The sequence below is a fragment of the Lolium rigidum genome, chromosome 5 (genome assembly GCF_022539505.1).
Source record: "Lolium rigidum isolate FL_2022 chromosome 5, APGP_CSIRO_Lrig_0.1, whole genome shotgun sequence".
Lineage (NCBI taxonomy): Eukaryota > Viridiplantae > Streptophyta > Magnoliopsida > Poales > Poaceae > Lolium > Lolium rigidum.
In genome coordinates, this window is record NC_061512.1 from 166,861,172 (window position 1) to 166,881,581 (window position 20,410).

General features: G+C 42.1%; 2 protein-coding genes across 2 annotated transcripts; one reads left to right on the top strand and one right to left on the bottom strand.

The window, feature by feature from the left end:
• Window positions 1–11,290: 11,290 nt before the first annotated feature.
• Window positions 11,291–11,496, bottom strand: LOC124651324 (small polypeptide DEVIL 8-like). The gene has a single exon (XM_047190420.1). It carries the CDS (start codon window positions 11,405–11,407, stop codon window positions 11,291–11,293), a length of 117 nt encoding a protein of 38 aa, XP_047046376.1. The 5' UTR covers window positions 11,408–11,496.
• Window positions 11,497–14,493: 2,997 nt separating this feature from the next.
• Window positions 14,494–14,607, top strand: LOC124651685 (small polypeptide DEVIL 4-like). Its single transcript, XM_047190731.1, has one exon. It carries the CDS (start codon window positions 14,494–14,496, stop codon window positions 14,605–14,607), a length of 114 nt encoding a protein of 37 aa, XP_047046687.1.
• The last annotated feature ends 5,803 nt before the right edge of the window (window positions 14,608–20,410 follow it).

Here is a 20,410-nt window from a genome sequence, read left to right on the forward strand (position 1 = left end):
AAACCGATGAAGTAAAAGCTGTTTACGAGACTCGGAAAATTCGGTACTCTCAAGTTCAGTGTGCCATCCTGTGCAGTCTGGAATCCGATCTTCAAAAACGTTTTGAGCACCACGATCCTCATGAGTTGATGAAAGAGTTGAAAGCTATTTTTGAAGCATCGAAACAATTCTTCAGCTGCATGATGGAAGAAGGCAGCTCCGTTAGTGAGCACATGCTCGCCATGACCGGACATGCGAAGAAACTCAGTGACTTGGGAATAGTGATTCCTAACGGATCGGGGATTAATCGTGTCCTTCAATCACTGCCACCAAGTTACAAGAACTTTGTGATGAATTACAATATGCGAGAACATGAACAAGGAGTTACTCGAACTCTTTGGCATGCTAAAAGCTGCTGAGATTGAGATCAAGAAAGAGCACCAAGTGTTGATGGTCAACAAGACCACCGAGTTTCAAGAAACGAGGGCAAGTCTAAGGGAAAATTCAAGAAGGGTGGCAAGAAAGCTGCCACGCCTCCTATGAAACCTAAGAACGGCCCTAAGCCTGATGCTGAGTGCTATTACTGCAAGGAGAAGGGACACTGGAAGCGTAATTGCTCCAAGTATCTGGCTGATCTAAAGAGCGGCCTTGTCAAGAAGAAGAAAGAAGGTATATCTGATATACATGTTATAGATGTTTATCTCACTAGTTTCTCGTTCTAGTACACGGGTATTTGATACTTGGTTCGGTTGCTCATATACGTAACTCGAAACAGGAACTAAAGAATAAACGAAGACTGCGAAAGATGAAGTGAAGATGCGCGTTGGAAATGGATCCAAAGTCGATGTGATCGCTGTCGGCACACTTCCTCTACATCTACCTTCGGGATTAGTTTTAAGCCTAAATAATTGTTATTTTGTACCCGCGTTGAGCATGAACATTATATCTGGATCTTGTTTAATGCAAGACGGTTATTCATTCAAGTCTGAGAATAATGGTTGTTCTATTTTTATGAATAATATCTTTTATGGTCGAGCACCACAAAAGAATGGCTTATTTCGTTAGATCTCGATAGTAGTGATACGCATATACATAACATTGATGCTAAGCGAATTAAATTGAATGATAATTCTACTTATATGTGGCACTGTCGTCTTGGTCATATTGGAGTAAAACGCATGAAGAAACTCCATACTGATGGATTACTTGAATCACTTGACTTTGAGTCACTTGATAGATGCGAAGCATGTCTAATGGGAAAAATGACAAAGACTCCATTTTACGGTATGATGGAGCGAGCTACTCGACTTATTGGAAATCATACATACCGATGTATGTGGACCAATGAGCGTAGCATCGCGCGGTGGTTATCGTTATGTTCTAACCTTCACGGATGATCCGAGTAGATATGGGTATATCTATTTCATGAAACATAAATCCGAAACTTTCGAGAAGTTTAAGGAATTCCAAAGTGAAGTAGAAAATCAACGTAACAAGAAGATCAAATTTCTACGATCTGATCGTGGAGGTGAATATCTGAGTTATGAGTTTGGCATGCATTTAAAGAAATGCGGAATACTTTCACAATTGACACCGCCGGGAACACCTCAACGAAACGGTGTGTCCGAACGTCGTAATCGAACTCTCTTAGATATGGTTCGTTCTATGATGTCTCTTACTGATTTGCCATTATCATTTTGGAGTTATGCATTAGAGTCAGCCGCATTCACTTTAAATAGAGCACCATCAAAATCCGTAGAAACGACACCGTATGAATTATGGTTTAATAATAAACCTAAGCTGTCGTTCCTGAAAGTTTGGGGTTGCGAAGCCCTATGTAAAGAAGTTACAACCGGACAAGCTAGAACCCAAAGCGGAGAAATGCGTCTTCATAGGATACCCTAAGGAAACTATAGGGTATACTTTCTATCACAAATCCGAAGGCAAAATCTTTGTTGCTAAGAACGGAACCTTTCTTGAGAAAGAATTTCTCACTAAAGAAGTGGCTGGAAGAAAAGTAGAACTCGATGAGATTGATGAATCTATACTCGTTGATCGAGTAGCGCGATGCCGGAAGTTGTACCGGTACCGCCTACACCGGCAACGAGAGGAAGCTAATGATAATGATCATGAAACTTCGAACGAGGAAACTACGAACCTCGCGGATCGACAAGGGAACGTACCACTCTCGATTGGTATGATCCTTGTCTAAATGTCATGATTGTGGATAACAATGATGAGGACCACTGCGACGTATGAAGAAGCGATGATGAGCCCAGATTTCAACAAATGGCAAGAAGCCATGAAATCCGAAATGGGATCCATGTATGATAACAAAGTATGGACTTTGGTAGACTTACACGATAGCGAAAGGTACGTCGAGAATAAATGGATCTTCAAGAGAAAAACATATGCTGATGGTAATATTACTGTCTATAAAGCTCGACTTGTCGCAAAGGGTTTCCGACAAATTCAAGGAGTTGACTACGATGAGACTTTCTCACCTGTAGCGAAGCTAAAATCTGTAATGATTTTGTTAGCAATAGCTGCATTTTTCGATTATGAGATTTGGCAGATGGATGTCAAAACGGCGTTCCTTAATGGAGATATTGAGGAAGAGTTGTATATGGTACAACCCAAAGGTTTTGTCGATCCTAAAAATGCGACAAAGTATGCAAACTTCAGCGTTCAATCTATGGATAGAAGCAAGCATCAAGAAGTTGGAACCGATGCTTTGATAAGGTGATCAAAGACTTCGGGCTTATACAGTGTCATGGAGAGGCATGTATTTACAAGAAAGTGAGTGGGAGCTCTGTAGCATTCCTGATATTATATGTAGATGACATATTGTTGATCGGGAATGATATAGAACTATTAAGCGATGTTAAAGGTTATTTGAATAATAGTTTTTCAATGAAAGACCTTGGTGAAGCATCGTATATATTAGGCATCAAGATTTATAGAGATAGATCAAGACGCCTAATAGGGCTATCACGAGTACATATCTGGACAAGATTCTAAAGAAGTTTAGAATGGACGAAAGTAAGAAAGGGTTCTTACCTATGTTACCGGGGAAAGTCTTGAGTAAGACTCAAGGACCGGCTACGGCAGAAGAAAGAGAAAGGATGAGTAAAATCCCCTATGCCTCGGCGATAGGATCTATCATGTATGCCATGCTATGTACTAGACCGGATATAGCACATGCTTTGTTAGTTTGACTAGCGAGATATCAAAGTGATCCGGGAATGGAACAACTGGACAGCGGTCAAGAATATCTGAAGTACTTGAAAAGAACTAAGGATATGTTTCTTTGTTATGGAGGTGACCAAGAGCTCGTTGTAAGTGGTTACACCGATGCAAGTTGGAACACCGATCACGATGACTCTAAGTCACAATGCAGGTACGTGTTTATATTGAATGGTGCTTTACGATAAGTGGGCAAGCTCGAAGCGGTGCACGGTGGCGAAGTCTTCAACGGAATCGAGTACATAGCGGCTTCGGAGGCTTCATCGGAAGCGGTATGGATGAAGAGGTTCATTGTAGAGCTCGGTGTGGTTCCTAGTGCATTGGACCCATTAATCATTTTCGTGATAACATGGGTGCCATCGCCAATGCACAAGAGCTAAGGTCACACAAGAGGCTGAAGCATATCAAGCTGCGTTACCACTCGATTCGCGAATACATCGAAGATGGAGAAGTAAAGATTTGCAAAGTACACAGCGATCGGAATGTAGCGAGATCCGTTGACTAAAGCTCTCCCTAGGGCAAAGCATGACCAACACCAGAATGCAATGGGTGTTAGGTATATTACAATATAATCTAGATTATTGACTCTAGTGCAAGTGGGAGACTGAAGGAGATATGCCCTAGAGACAATAATAAAGTGGTTATTATTTATATCTTTATGTTTATGATAAATGTTTATATATCATGCTATAATTGTATTAACTGAAACATTAGTACATGTGTGATATGTAGACAACAAGAAGTCCCTAGTATGCCTCTTAAACTAGCTTGTTGATTAATGGATGATTAGTTTCATAATCATGAACATTGGATGTTATTAATAACAAGGTTATATCATTATATGAATGATGTAATGGACACACCCAATTAAGCGTAGCATAAGATCTCGTCATTAAGTTATTTGCTATAAGCTTTCAATACATAGTTACCTAGTCCTTATGACCATGAGATCATGTAAATCACTTATACCGGAAAGGTACTTTGATTACACCAAACACCACTTTGCGTAAATGGGTGGCTATAAAGGTGGGATTAAGTATCCGGAAAGTGTGAGTTGAGGCATATGGATCAACGAGTGGGATTTGTCCATCCCGATGACGGATAGATATACTCTGGGCCCTCTCGGTGGAATGTCGTCTAATGTCTTGCAAGCATATGAATGAGTTCATAAGAGACCACATGCCACGGTACGAGTAAAGAGTACTTGTCAGGAGACGAGGTTGAACAAGGTATAAGAGTGATACCGAAGATCAAACCTCGGACAAGTAAAATATCGCGTGACAAAGGGAATTGGTATTATATGTGTATGGTTCATTAGATCACTAAAGTCATCGTTGAATATGTGGGAGCCATTATGGATCTCCAGATCCCGCTATTGGTTATTGGTCGGAGTAAGTACTCAACCATGTCCGCATAGTTCACGAACCGTAGGGTGACACACTTAAAGTTGGATGTTGAAATATTAGTACTTGAATATGGAATGGAGTTCGAATATTTGTTCGGAGTCCCGGATGAGATCCCGGACATCACGAGGAGTTCCGGAATGGTCCGGAGAATAAGATTCATATATAGGATGTCATTTTATGTGAATTAAAATGTCGCGGAAGGTTCTATGGAAGGTTCTAGAAGGTTCTAGAAAAGTCCGGAAGAAACCACCAAGGAAGGTGGAGTCCACATGGAACTCCACCTCCATGGCCGGCCAACCCTAATGGGGGAGGAGTCCCAAGTGGACTCCCCCTTAGGGGCCACCCCCCCCCATATGGGAGGTGGAACTCCCACCTCTAGTGGGAGTCCTAGCTTGGCTAGGTTTCCCCTCCATATGGAAGGTTTTGGTTTCGGGTCTTATTCGAAGACTTGGAGTCCAACACTTAGGGTTCCACCTATATAATGAGGGGCCAAGGGAGGGGGCCGGAAACCCCAAGACCACAAGCTGGCCGCCCCATTGAAGTGGCCGGCCACCCCTCCCAAACCCTAGCCGCCCCCTCTCCTCCATATCTTCCGCGTAGCTTTAGCGAAGCTCCGCCGGAGTTCTCCACCGCCACCGACACCACGCCGTCGTCGCTGTCGGATTCAAGAGGAGCTACTACTTCCGCTGCCCGCTGGAACGGGAGGTGGACGTCGTCTTCATCAACAACCGAACGTGTGGCCAAGTACGGAGGTGCTGCCGTTCGTGGCGCCGGAACCGATCGTGATCAAGATCTTCTACGCGCTTTTGCAAGCGGCAAGTGAACGTCTACCGCAGCAACAAGAGCCTCCTCTTGTAGGCTTTGGAATCTCTTCAAGGGTGAGACTCGATACCCCCTCGTTGCTACCGTCTTCTAGATTGCATCTTGGCTTGGATTGCGTGTTCGCGGTAGGAAAATTTTTGTTTTCTATGCAACGTTATCCTACAAAAACGAGGGGGCCTGGAGGCTACTCGTATGTGACATCGCCAGAACTATTCATCCAAAGCACATGTTTTTATCCTAAATTACACGGAACACCAAGATAACACATTCATGAGAAAATATCACCCCAGTGTTATTGTGTTGGATCCAGCCAGCAAAGGCTTTCTCCTTGGCCCACTAAACCAAGGCATTGGGACTTCGTAATGTATCCGCGTCGTTTACTAAATACTCATGCTTTGCTACAGATAAAATCGACTGCCACATGCCTTGTGTCTGAATCGACAATCAGCCAAACTCTGCCCTGGCTGGCATCCAGCCTTTTTTGTTCGGTTTGCCTATCGTGTTCCCTTGGCTCTGCCACCATGCCCACACGACCTCCGTTATGTTCCATATCGTGCTCCACCATGTTTAGTATAAATTGTTAGATATTTAATAGTTAGGTATATTTAATATTTTTTTACTTCGGGATATGGGCACTAAAGATATTGCACTTTTGGTCACCAGCAGGTTAATCCAATGGAAGGTAGTAGAAGTTTGTGACGGATGCAGCTTTAGCATTAGTAAAAGTGTGTGAGGAATGCTTGTTCGTTTCAGCTTTAATCTGATATTTTCTATTATTTGTTCAGCTTTATGTTTACTTCAATAATGATTCTCAAAATGAAGAGGCTCTGAGTGATCCAATATATTTCTTAGTTTTCTTTTCCTTTTTTTGGCTGTGTGCATCCGTAGTGCCATTAGGGTGGTGCGTTGTTGCAGAGACTGTGTGTAATTGGTATATTTTTTATATTAATATATTCCCTTTATCGAAAAAATAATAATTCTCAAAATGAAGAGGCTCTGAGTGATCCAATATGTTTTTAGTTGAAGGAAGAAAACTGAAATTTTGTATCCGTGTACCACATTAACCTCCAAAGTCAATCTATTTAGAATATGAGTTTACAATGCCAGCTACGAAGGTCCGGAGTTAAACTTAAGCATTCCCACAGTCAACTACATCTGAAAAGTAGCATTGTTGTTAACGATCCCAAGCAGGCTTGGCAGACAAAGGAAAACAAGCAAGGTCTAAACAAAAACAAATTGGCCAAATGAACTACAAGTTAATATGCAATGTACCTGTAACCCGTTGCTCAGTTTACCGGGTTACAAGGAATGCTTTGATCGCCGCTGGTACTTAGCCGTTCTGCTTCTGGACCAAAAGAATCTTAAATGCAATCTAGGAGAGCAATGGGGACAGTGATTCATACAGAAGGATGCTTCAATAGAGATTATAGAGACGTAAACCAAGATAGCATTGGGACTTTTGAATCTGTCCTTACCGCTTACTCAATAGTGAATACCCGTGCCACGCACTTCGTTGTGGCCCATGTCATGTGCTCTGCCACTAGACGCAGGTGAGCTCCGTTATGGCCCATATCATGTTCCACCATGTCTAATTTACTTGTTAGATATTTGAATAGTTACTTATTTTAAAATTTTATAACTTTAGGGATGTGGGTAGTAAAAACAATTCAATTCCGGTCACCAGTAGGTTGATCCAATGACAGTTAGTAAAAGTTTGTGACAGGTGCATCTTTAGCATCAGTAAAAGTGTGTGACGAATGCTTCTTCATTTTACGTTGGACGTTTCTTAGTGGAGCATTTGATCTGAAATATCTTTTCTATCATTTGTTCAGCTTTATGTTCGCGGTAATAATAAGTGTGACCCAATTTTATTTTAGGTGAAGGAAGAAAACTGAAATTTTGTAGTAGAGTATCCGTACCACATTAACCTCCAAAGTCAGCCTCTTTAGAATAAGAATGTACAATGTCAACAAGGTGGGTAAAGAGTTAAATTAAAGCATTCCCATAGTCAACAACATCTGAAAAGTAGAACATTTTGTTAACCATCTCAGGCAGGCTTGGCAGACAAAGAAAAACAAGCAAGCTCTAAACAAAAACAAATTGGAAAAATGAACTACGAGTTATGTACAATGTACCTGTCGGCCGGTGCTCAGTTTTTCAAGTTGCAAGGAGCGGTTTGATGGCTGCTGGTACGTAGCCATTCTGCTTCTGGACCAAAAGAATCTTTAACGCAATCTAGGAGAGCATTGGGGACAACGCTTCACAGAGAAGCATATGCTTCACTAGATTGAGCCATAGATAGCATTGGTCATTGGAGACAGTGATTTGTTTTAGGTAAAGTTGCCTGGTCCACGATTTCATGTCCAAGGAGACAATTGGTAGCACGCTGCCCCTGCTGGCATCACACCCTTTGTTGTTTGGGTTCCATCTACATTGTGCTCTCAGCTTTGCCACTATGCCCGGGCGAGCTCTTTTATTGTTATGGCCTGTATCATGCTCCACCATGTTTCATTGAACTTGTTAGATATTGTATAGTTATGTTTGTTAGGTTTGGTATATTTAGGGACGTTGGTAGTAAGAATATTGCAATTCGGGTCACCAGTAGGTTGACCCAATGACAGGCAGTACAAGTGTATGACGAATGCATCTTTATCAGCATATCTGGCCCATATGAAATGGTATCACAAGTTCACAACAGTGCATTGTGAGATAGGCCACAGCATTATCAACAATCTAGTAATGGAGTATGTGCTATCTTGTAGTGGATTACGAGCTAAATCCATCTACGCCCAGAAAGGTCAAAAAAAAAAACAATTTGTTGTAGCAATGGTGAAATCACATCACCCTCCACATCTTTGTAATATGTTTTTATCTGTCCAACAAGAGAGATAATCATCGAGCACTGATATTGCTGCAGTGAAACAACAGTAAGTAAATGATGCAAGAGAGCGAACGGAATCTAAGCCCACTTGCATTTCTCTGTGATGACCTACCCATGCCCTCCGAAGATGTTCAACTTTTGGTTGGTGACCAAATAAAGCATAATTTTCCATTCCCGAAACCGCTTCTCAACAATGGTTTCATCACTTTGATGTAACACGAAACCATGGGCATCGTTTGACTGCTCTCTGAACACCTTTTGTAGGCTTGATGCTAGTTGCTAGATACCCTAAGACAGACAGTTAATAAACCAGACACAAAGTGGCTGATTGCTTGTTCTCAGGATGTATGTACTGTTGCAAGGGTGCAGCAAACAAAGATGATGATCTTATATTCACTGGTCATAAGGAATTTTGTCTCCTTACCAGATAAAACAAAGTGAAAAAAAAAAAAACGCAAAGGAGGGTTTTGCATCCAGAAGTGATCCTATCTAGCATATATTGCACAGAATACTGACATAGAGGAAAAATATATCTATAAGATGCATGACAGAATGAGACAGAAGGTTCAATCAGGGCGCCATGCCCATTGCAGATGCTAATGCTATACCAGACACAAGAAGCAGGGCATATATGCTGCTGCTGCTGCTGCTGCTGTACTGTTTTCAGAGCTCACTGGACGCATGCATGGACCACATACAGAAACATAACGGTTGCAGGAGGCATGCATGGACAAAATGCACTCAACTCATGGTGATGGTCTCTTCTGCTTGCACACATTGGGAATAGATTGGTTTGGTCCGTACTAACTAAACCGAAGGCACTGACCATTGAGGCATGAACAGTGGGTAAAATGTATCAGGTTCAGCAGGCTGACCATTTGCAACAGGCAGTGTCATCGTCAAACGTTTCCCTTGCAACTGCAACATGATTTGGCAACCATGTCGACAAGAAATCAAGTGAGATGCATTACTACGAGTCTACGACCGATGTGTCGGCTAATCTGTAGCTAGTTCATGTATGAGACAGCTTGAACAATGTGTTTACTAGGTGCAATATCTGCAGTTCTTCAGAGATTACAAGAATTGGACGTACTCACGTTTATCAGCTGTTACTTGAATGCCTGGCAATTCTGCTATGAATTATGAATAGCGTGGATTGTGCACTTCGTGATCCATACAATTTTGGCATCTACCATTTATTGTATAATTGTTCTCAAATTTCTCGACAAAATATAATAAACTACTAGATGATTTCCTCTGAAATTTTAAAGCATAAGGTTGATGAGTGCCAAGTCAGTTTCTAACCACGCGTAATCAATTCAATTCGATAACAAGGATGGAGTAATTTATACTGTAAGATTTTCAACAAAGAAGGTAAGTAAACTCAAAGCAATTCTTTTCATGGAAAAGAAGGTAGTAACCAAGCAACCCCTTGGATGCACTGATGAGCCAGGATAGCATCTTTGTATAGTCAGATCTTCAGTAACAGTCACAGATATAAAATATTTCTGGCTCTTAGAACAACCTTGTCAAGATTTATCTTTTCATGCATCTGGAGTTGATACTGGATGTAGTGAGCCTCAAGCAACATGATTTGTACTGTTTTAAGTGGAAAGGTCAGCTAATGAAAACTTACAATTTTAAGTGAATGAAGAAAAAAAACATAGCAATGAAGCTTGTTTCAAAAAAAAAAAAATATATATAGCAATGAAGCATACCTCTCAAAAAGAGTTTCACTTTCATAACCTCATAAGCCATATTCCAGTCTGAATGCTGGTACGGCAAACATATTTTCAGGAATCCAGGATGACCATGATATGATGTAATTCCTGGTTTTCAGATGGATGTTATCCAATCAGAGTTTAATCCTACACCTGCTTAAAGTGAGGATTACCACAGAGAAAGGAATGCAGGACGACAAGGTTGGTTGGTTCAGAGGAGCAGTACTCTAGTAGTTCAAATTTCACAAACTTTGAGTATAACAGTCTATACTGATCTGAAGTTGCAATGTTTACCAACTTGTATAATTACCAAATGAAAAATACAAAAGCTATGAATTTGAAAATTAGTTTTTCCAGGATTATAGAATGCTCTACATATATTTGGTGGATTGATTTTCGGTGTTGTGTGTTGGAACATGCTGATGTTCCTCTCGTGCCACACAATCAAAACAGTCCTGGACATATTGTTATTTTCATCAACTAAATGCACCCTTAGTTTTTCGTGCTAGTGCCGTGATTAACATCCAATGATGATACACATGTTCCAGTGAATACTGGGTTAATTTGCAATAGACAATCCTACAACCTCCACCAAAATTGTCTATAAACTCATGCAAGTCATATAAGATCTGAATCAATCACTTGGTACATGTACGACATGTCGTTAACAAAAAAAAATTATCAGCAGTGTTTTATACCGACTGGCACCGACAATGTGAAACTTTGGTAGGACTGATTTCACCCAGTTAACCCAGGTTACAATGTATTTATATGTAATTTAATCTGAAGCAACATAGCCTTTCTGCCCCTCTTGCAGCCTTGCACACGCACTACCTTCCCAAGAGAGGGTATCTTTATTTTAATTAAACCAAGGCAGACCACCATGCTTGTTTACTATATCAAGAATACTACTCAGTAGTCACAAATGCAAATAGGTTGCTCCCAGATGAACATACTACTTTTGCAAGTATCATGTTCTGAACTGAGGGCCTTGTGAGGCTCAAGCAGCCACTTAATCAAATTCGAGAGGCAAAAAACGTACTGTTAGTCTGTATTAACACCCTCCAACTTTACAACACTAGTCACCCTTGCCTTTGAAAAGAGGCGAGAAAACAGAGAACCTTTATATATCACAAAGGCCAATGTGAAAAAAACATGGGGAAAAGAGAAGACGAGAGTTAATGAAGGGAAGGCGCAATCAGGCACATTGTGATTGTGCCTTTGATGAGCTCAGATCAGTCAGTCCAGCAGAGAAGCATGACGACGCAGCGGCGGATGATGTACAGCCTGGCCTTCTGCTCCCTCAGGACCTTCTGCAGCCTCCCCGTATGCTTCTTCTTCCCCTGCTCCATGGCTTCCACCAGCTGGGAGCAATGCAGAAAGTTTGGGTGCGCTCCAGAGGTATTCTCTTCAGATGTTGTGGACTTGTGGTACTTGAATGGGAAGATCCAGTGGTGCAAATCTTGGTTTATATAGAGGGGCAAGGGTATGTGCTGCAGTATCTCGATACTGTCCCCAATCCTCCACCCCACCCCACCACACCCCACCAAAGCCGCGTGCAGTCAACACTTTGGAGCCTTAGAAGGGACACTTCTGAGTCCAAATGCATGCTCCTACTATTCAATTAGCTTACGATAAGGGTTAATTAAGAGGGGAAGAAGAATACTTACTTACAAGTGTGATCATGGATGTATACATGGACCCTTGATAGCACAGTACTTAGGGGGCATGATTGAGGACCGTGCGCCGCGCCGCACAGCACCGCGGACAGGATCAAGTGACCATACATGCCCTGCAAGCAAGAAAGGCAACCATGGGTTAATTGTTTAATGCCCCCAAGAAAGGCTATTCATGGTCCTCAAGCAGTCAAGCTTACCAGACAAAAATGCAGGTTTGTGCTGCTCAAGGCTGCTGCTTAGCCCTTAAAACTGCTTAAAGGGCACCGACGCACTGTAGCAAGTTAGCAAAATTACAAAGCCAACAATGAAGAGATTTGTCATGTGCATTGCTCATACTGAATACAACAACACTAATCAGATCCATGCTTGCTAGTTCTCTCTCTGTCTCAGGACGTGTTGGAATTTCCTCACTCTAGACTAGACAGGTCTAGATTGCATATATTATCCTTTCTGGCATGGGAAAGGACAGGTCAAAGAACTCAGACAATTCACAGAAGCGTACATATTAACACAAAATCCAAAGGAAGTCTTGGTACACATCTGTCGATCTAGTGGTACACCTAAACCAACAGATAAATTACAAAGCAAAAAATGCTTTGCACATTCTTCCAGATCACATTCCAAGAGGGCTGTGTTGACACTAGACAGCACTGATGACCTGATCATATGAGCTTCCAAAGTTCATCAAATAAGACAGAACTTACATTGCTAACCTTTCAACTTGTTGAAGCGACACAATCAAGGATCCTACGCTAACCATGCAAGTAGTCATAAGTAGGCCACTGCAAAGAGGGCAAGCTGATAAACTGAAGGTCATTAAATTAAACGATAGGGCACTCGGCATTAGGTAACTAATCCACTTGTAAACGCGACCAGAATATGGCAGCGCATGAGTTAGCACAAGTTGAATTGCGGGAATCGACCTCTTTGTTTTGGTCGGAACAGGGTCCGAGTTTCATAGCATATCTTGTTGATGGTGACTAGCCCTACTCAAATGCTATAAAGATCCCCTCTTCCATCGACAAATAAATGCTAATCGGCTGCCAGGCATGGTTAATGGTGACCGCGATCCAGAACTCCCTTTGCACAGACCTCTAACATTCAGAAGCAATGGTTTGTCATAAACCATCATGGACGAGAACAAAAAGGAAGAGTTAATCTACTGTATACCATAAGTAGTCAAGTGTCCCTGCAAAAAAAAAGTAGTAAAATGCTAAAAGAAAGGTGATGGGAGTCATGTATATTTTCTATGGGAGTCATGCATATTTTCTCATACCTGCAAACACAGATAATATGCTCTGTTTTCCTTTCCTCTGAATGCAGATTTTATATACTGTTAGAGAAACATGTTACTCATCATGTTCTAAATTGATTAATGTATTACTTTCATTACCAAATGATCAGACACGAGAAAAAGAACTTAAAGATGCTCATGATATCAAGATTCAACACACACTGACCATGACCAAAAATGTTGGTTAACATGAGACAGTGCTTGTGTGCTACATGACCAGCATTCAGACATTTTTTGTCACATGCTTGACTGGCATTCATACAGAAGATACAACACTAGGTCAACCAATGTTGAATGCACCGATAATTATCAATCATAAGTTCATGACCGCTGAAACTAAGTCAACACTAAATCCAGAAAAGTTAGTGCAGGCCTATGCTAAGAAAAGATGCAAACCTTTTGATTTACCAACAGTTAAGCTATAATACATAATACATGATGCAGAAAATACAATCACTGTAGGAATTAAGTTGAGAGTTCCAGAAATCAACGCGGGGAGAACCCTAGAAAGTGGCAGGCAGAAGCAGCAGACAACCCGTGCACAACAAAGTGCCCTGTGTTTTGACTGGAAACTAGGCAAAATACATGGAAATCTAGTAAAGAGCACAACATCAAACGGCTACAATGTCCATAAGACAAGCACCCCCCCACCAAAGCACACATACACAGAAGGCTGTTTTTCTAATCGCCCAGAATAAGGTACGCTCAAAAGTACTTTTAAGTCAAAAGATATGCTGGCTGCACGGATGATTCGAGTATTCATTCCATCCTTCCTAGCAGCTTCCGAACAGACCGAGACGACATGAGGAAATCTCCAAGATACTTGAATATGAGATCTCTATGAACTCTTTCCAACTCTTTACCGGCATAATCTACCGACAAGAGGATATACTACAGTACTGCTACCACATATTGTTTAATTCAGCAACTCCAAGAAGATCTGGGCACTGCAAGAAGATCACAAGTATTCTCCCAGGGAAATCAAACAGACAAATTACACTGATGTGAGATATCCAAGTACCTCAATGGAGAAGCAAAACAAGAGAAGGCAATAAATTAAGGCACCAGCCGCAAGCAGTAGTACCAGATACCAAGAACCTTCATCAGAACCATGCCCAGCCACTACTGAATATGCAGATTTCTACACGTATGCAACAGGATGAGCTGTATGTTATCTGAAACGATCATATCCATCAACAAGATCAAGCGTTCTGTCGGCGACAGGAACAATAACTCACATTCAGATGCAGAGATATGTCCCCTGAGATTAGATAAAAGGAGAAAAGGAAGTATTAGCATAGTTGCATGGGAGGAGGGGCGCTGCATGCTCCCCTCGTCTATAAAACCACAGCCTCCTTACAACTTCTGCACCACAGCAAGCTACAACCAGTAACAGCACCAGTTCACCACCACCAGAGAGCAAACTCTCCTACTTTGAACACATTTCCTCATAACATCGAGTTAAATGAGGAGCCAAGGCAAACAAGGAGGAAGGGTGACCAGAGCTCTCAAAGAGCACAGAGCCAGGCTCTACATTATCCGTCGGTGCATTGTCATGCTCCTTTGCTGGCAAGATTGAACACCAAGCTGCATTTTCCTCCATGGGATCCCTCTAGGGTCCATGCATGGAGAGGTTGCACTTGGCTAGGCAGCTATGAGTTAGTTAGGAGTAGAAGCTAGGAAGGAGCTCTCATGCTCATGGCACATTGCACTCAACAAAGCTTGGTAGACTAGACATTCTAACTGTTGTCTCGTTATGGTTATTCTTCCTTTTTTCTCCACCTTTTTTTCCCTTTTGCTGCCTCTTAGGCAGTGGGGTATGTGGTTGTTCTATCCGTTTGGACATGTTGTGTGCTGTACCCATGATCTGATTGGAAATGATTCAGTAATAGAAGCAAAGTTGATCTTGAACTCATGTACCATTTATATCAAATGAATGTATATATTTGTCTTCTTCAGTTGTGGACAATGGACATAACATGGCTGCAGCTGCTGATAAACTGTTAATCCTAATATCTCTCCCACTGTATATCCTTGGACTAGTAGAAACAACTGAGGGGAGCATAAACACTACCTCAACAGGAACTTACAGAATGAAAAGAAAAGAATAGTTACAAAACGTATGTACAACAAAATAAAGCCCTAGGCTGCTCAATGTCTACTACTTCCGTACACGCAAAAAAAAAAAGTCTACTACTTCTGTACCAAAATAAGTGTCACAGATTTGCCTAGATACGGATGTATCTAGACACATTTTAGTTATAGATACATCGGTAACTAGATAAATTTGCGACGTTTATTTTGGAACAGAGGGAGTAAGAATAAATAGAAAGTCCACATATGCACTAGCTATAACAATATTGGCATATTTGGATTTGAAGGGAGTTTTGCCTACTTATAGAGTTCCTTTGGTTGAAAGGAAAGAAACCTTCAAATTTCCTTAGAATAAATTCTTAAAATTCCATCAAACAATTGCCGTGTTCCAAAAATGCCATCAAATTGCTCATCATTCCAAGGATGCCATAAAACAAGTGTCACTGTTCCAAGAATGCAACTTCTGTCATAAAACACTACCTCAACATGAATGTTCAGAATGAGAAGCAAAGAATAATTACAGAACCTATGCACAGCAGCAAAAAAGCCCTAGACTGTGCAATGTCTATGAATGAATAGAAAGACTACATATTCACTACCTGTAACAATATTGACCTCTTTGGATTGAAGGTAGTTTTTCCTACTTATAGAGGCCATTTGGTTGAAAGGAAAGAAACCTTCAAATTTCCTAGAGGAAATTCTTCAAATGCCATCAAACAATTGCCATGTTCCGAAAGTGCCATCAAAGTACTTGTCATTCCGAGGATGCCATGAACTAAGTGTCACTGTTCCGAGAATGCCACTTCTGTCAGTTGACCGCTAAGTCTCTTGTGGAAAGACTATCGTACCCTTGTTGCATTTTTGACTAACAAAACCATCGTCATGCTAAAATAAAGCTGACAGAGTTTTTTCTAATAGCTAACCTTTCTCGCTTTGTTAAGTCCAGTCCAGGGTACTGCTGCTGCTAATAATGGGGAGGCGGAGAGAAACAAACGACAAGAAGAATGACTGCAGGGAAAAAGGAAAACGGAACAACCAGCTATACGGGAAAATATCCACTGCTTGTGATTAGAAGGGTACAATCGGTAATCATGTGATTACCACCATCACTGCGCTCACCACTACAGCTGCTCGTGCCACCGTAACAATCGCCATCGGCATGTGAGGCCTGGCTGTTCGAAGCTCCCGCCTCGGCCAGACACCCAGCGGAGCTGCTGCCGACGGGGGAATCTCTGCCCGTACCCGTGTCCACCTCCGGTTCTGGCGACATTGTGCCCTGGCCGTCTCCGCCGCGATGGGCTAGCTAGGCATTGTGGCGGCGCATCCTGGCTCATTGGCGGCGGCGCGGCGCACCAGATCAGGGAAGAAGAGCGAGGGGGTGACATGCGAGAGGGGAGGAGTTATGGGATGGAGGAAGAGGAGGCGGGGCTGGAGGGTGGAGGGATGGGGCGGCCGGCGGTGAGAAGAGCGAGGCGGGTGAGATGCGGGAGCGCGCGGGACACAAGCGGGTTAGGTGGGTTGAGGCCTTGAGTCTCGGTTGGGTTGGGTTGGGTCGGGTCGGGTAAAACCTTGTCAATTGGCCGGATGGGCCTACGTATACGTGATTGGCATGGCACAGCCCACAAAGGCGGCCCAGGCACAACACATTATAATCTATCTATAAAATAAGTAAAATGGGGCAAATTGTTATATTGATAAATATATGGGATAAAAACTGAGTGAGGATTTGGTGACATGAGCACCAGTGCTCTCAGTCTTTTAAATATTAAAAAAATTATGTATCTGTGTTTTAAAAAATTATCACATTTATTTCATGAATCCGAATACTCGTGAGAAGTTTCGGTAGAAGTTGCATTGCATTTTGAGCTACAGAAAAAAAAATTGTGGCTACGTATAGGTATGTATATTTGTCAGAAATTTGTCTTTTTTGTATAGCTCAAAATATAACATATTTTTCTCCAAAATTTCTACCGTAGCTTCAAAATGTTTATATGTACGTAGGTATTTAATTTCAATTTTTGGAATTTAAATAATATGATTTTATAGCACTGGGAGCAATGGTGCTCATATGCTAAAGACACTTTTCAGATAAAAACTGAGATTTATTATTATCTTCCTTATCAAAACCTTACATTGCTGGGAAGGAAAAAAGAGTGCACCTCGTTTTAAAGCTCTAAATTGCAAAAGGATAGGAAATCACAAAAAAGTTAGAGCATCTCCAACAGCAGCGCTACAATAGCGCCACGTCCAAAAAAAACTGCCAATTTACCGCGTCGAGGCACGCTTTTACGTGTTTCAGTGGGCGTGAAAAGCCACAGCAAGCGCGCGCGGCCAACGACTTCCTGAAAATTCACCCCGCGCCGCATCCCCATTTCCGCCTCCCACTACGGCGTCGCCGCCCCTATTCCGCGTCGGTTCCGAGGCCGCCTTGCTCACTGGTGTAGATCAGCGTGCGCCGGTGCTGCTCCAATTGACATGCAACAACCGCGCCGCCGCTGCCCCTTGCTCATCGGCGTTACTCCAATCAAGCGGGCGTTCAACCGCGCCACCTGATGAGGTGGTTCCTCGGCAATGCCCACGATGAGAGGCTTAGGGTTAGCGGAATCCTGCAAATTAGCACGAGACATCGGATACCAGACAAGCGGGGAGCGAGGTTTAACCAGGTTCGGGGCCCTTGTAGAGGTAATACCCTTACGTCCTGCATGTCTGATCTTGACTATAGGTGAAATTGATTACAATGGGGTAGCCGAAGGACTGCGTGATGGTGCTCTCGCCGAGAGGCAAGGTTGCTAGGGTTTGGTGTGTGCATGAGTAATTGAGAGAGAGATCCGGCAGGCCCTCTCCTGGCCTTTATATAGGATGTCGGGTCCTGAGAGTCCTACCCGGATTCGGTTACAATACAGAGGGACTCTATCTAATCCTTCCACGTTTAAATCTTTCCTTGCCCTGCACTTCAAGAAACCGTCACCTTCCATCTTTCCTCCGCGCAACCAACGCCTTCGACCTTCCCGGGCTGCAACGCTCCAGATGGGCCCCTTTTTGGGCTAGAGGAGGTAGGACAATGTCGAGTACCCGAAGGGTAATGGCCACATCAATAGCCCCCGAGTGACTGGCTGAACCGAAGTTCCGGACAGGGACTAAAATTGGCGTCAGCCGATACTTTTCAATCCATCGGATCTTCAAAAGATACAAGCTCGATAACCGCTGAAGAGTTGAACATGCGTAAGGGATATAGTAATGAGCCTAGACTTACTCGATAAATCAAGATTGGTTAACTGCTGGAGCAAAACTGCGTTACCCCACACAGATTCGAGTCCCCGGGCTCGAGCCTGGATCATTGAAACCTTCGGGTCCGTAATTAAGAAGAAAGCTTTGAGTCACCCGAAGCACCTTCGGGTCCATTTTTCCCTTGTTTGTAGGAGTTGAAACTGCTAAGTTTGTTACTGATGACGAGCAGGCTTCAATCTTTTTTATCGGGTGCGCGGCCAGTGATCCCGATGGGAGTAACCCCCGAGCATGTGGATGACTGTGCAATAGTCATGTATAGGCTGTAAACAGCTGAGTTGAATACCATAGATTTCTTCGAGTTCTGAATTATATTCGGGTGTCCCACCATAGATCTTTAGTAAGGTATATAACACTTTGACTGTCATAAAATATAAAATAAGTTAATGCAAGAATCATCTCCACAAAGCTAGCATACAAACCTTTCAACCAAACAGACTTTTTTCAAGCTTTAGTTCTGCTTCAAGATTGGGCAACAATAGGTTTTAACGTTGCCTTCCAACCCACAACGCAACTACCAACAGTGAACACATAACATGTGAGGGGCCTCCTCTTATCCAAATCAACAGCAAAATCTAAATCCACATAGCCCACGAGTCCCTGCCACGAAGGTACCTGAAAATCCATTGAACATCTTTCCAATGTTCTTTACCAGGATTTGCCATGTATCGACTGACCAAACTCATAGCATATGATAAATCAGGACGATAACAAACAATGGCATACATCAAGGCATCAACAACACTAGAATATGGAACTCGTGACATGTACTCAGTATCTCCATTAGTACTAGGACATTGCAATGCTGAAAATTTGAAGTGAGGAGCAGTAGGTGTACTAACAGACTTTACATCATGCATATTAAAACGATGAAGAACTTTTGTAATGTAATTTTGCTGACTAATAAATAACACACTAGATTTTTGTCCCTTGTAATTTTCATACCTAGTATTTTCTAAACAGCACCAAGATCCTTCATCTCAAACTCACTACTTAATTGTGCTTTCAAAGTAGTGATCTCTTTCTTGCTCTTGATAGCAATCAACATATCATAAACATATAACGATAAGTATATAGGTGATCCATTAACAAACTTGATGTAAAAGCAGTTATCATACTAAGATCTCTTAAAATCATGTGTAAGCATAAATGAATCAAACCTTTTGTACCGCTGCCTTGGAGACTGTTTCAGACGATAAAGGGATCTCTTTAACTTACAAACAAGATCCTCCTTACTAGACAGAACAAAATCTTCAGATTGGTCCATGTATATCTCCTACTCAAGTTCTCCATGCAGAAAGGCAATCTTCACATCTAACTGCTCAAGCTCAAGATCATACATAGCCACAATACCAGAGAATCCACGAATGGAACTATGCTTCACAACCGAAGAGAATACATCATTATAATCAATACCTGGAACTTGGTTGAAACTTGTTGGTACTAACCTTGCCTTAAACCTTGGAGGCTCATTAGGAGAAAAACCTTCTTTTCTTTTTAATATCCACTTGCAGCGGACATCTTTCGTTTGTTTATGCAAGCGCACAACATCTCATGTGCCATTCTTCTCAAGTGATTGCATCTCCACTTGCATAGCAGAAATCTACTTCTCGCGGTCAACGGATGCAACATCCTCGGTATATGTAGCAGGTTCAGAGTCATGCTCCACCTATTTAGCACAACTCAAAGCATAATGAACAAGATCGCACCCTTCAATTAAACGAGGACGTGAACCTTTGTTATGCCTCGGTCTATCAGCAGCAAAGAAATTATTTGTTTTCTGCAAAACAGGTGATGAGTGATGAACAACAGTGTTATCAATTTCAGCACCATCATTTTCTTTCTCCTCCATGTGCTCCACTTGCACGCTAATCTTCCTTTGCTCATCATCAGAAACATCAATAGTATCAGAAACATCTGTAGATGAACTCTTATGAAACATGACAACCTCATTAAAAACAACATTATGTGCAAAACCTTCTTAGTTTCAGGATTCCATAACT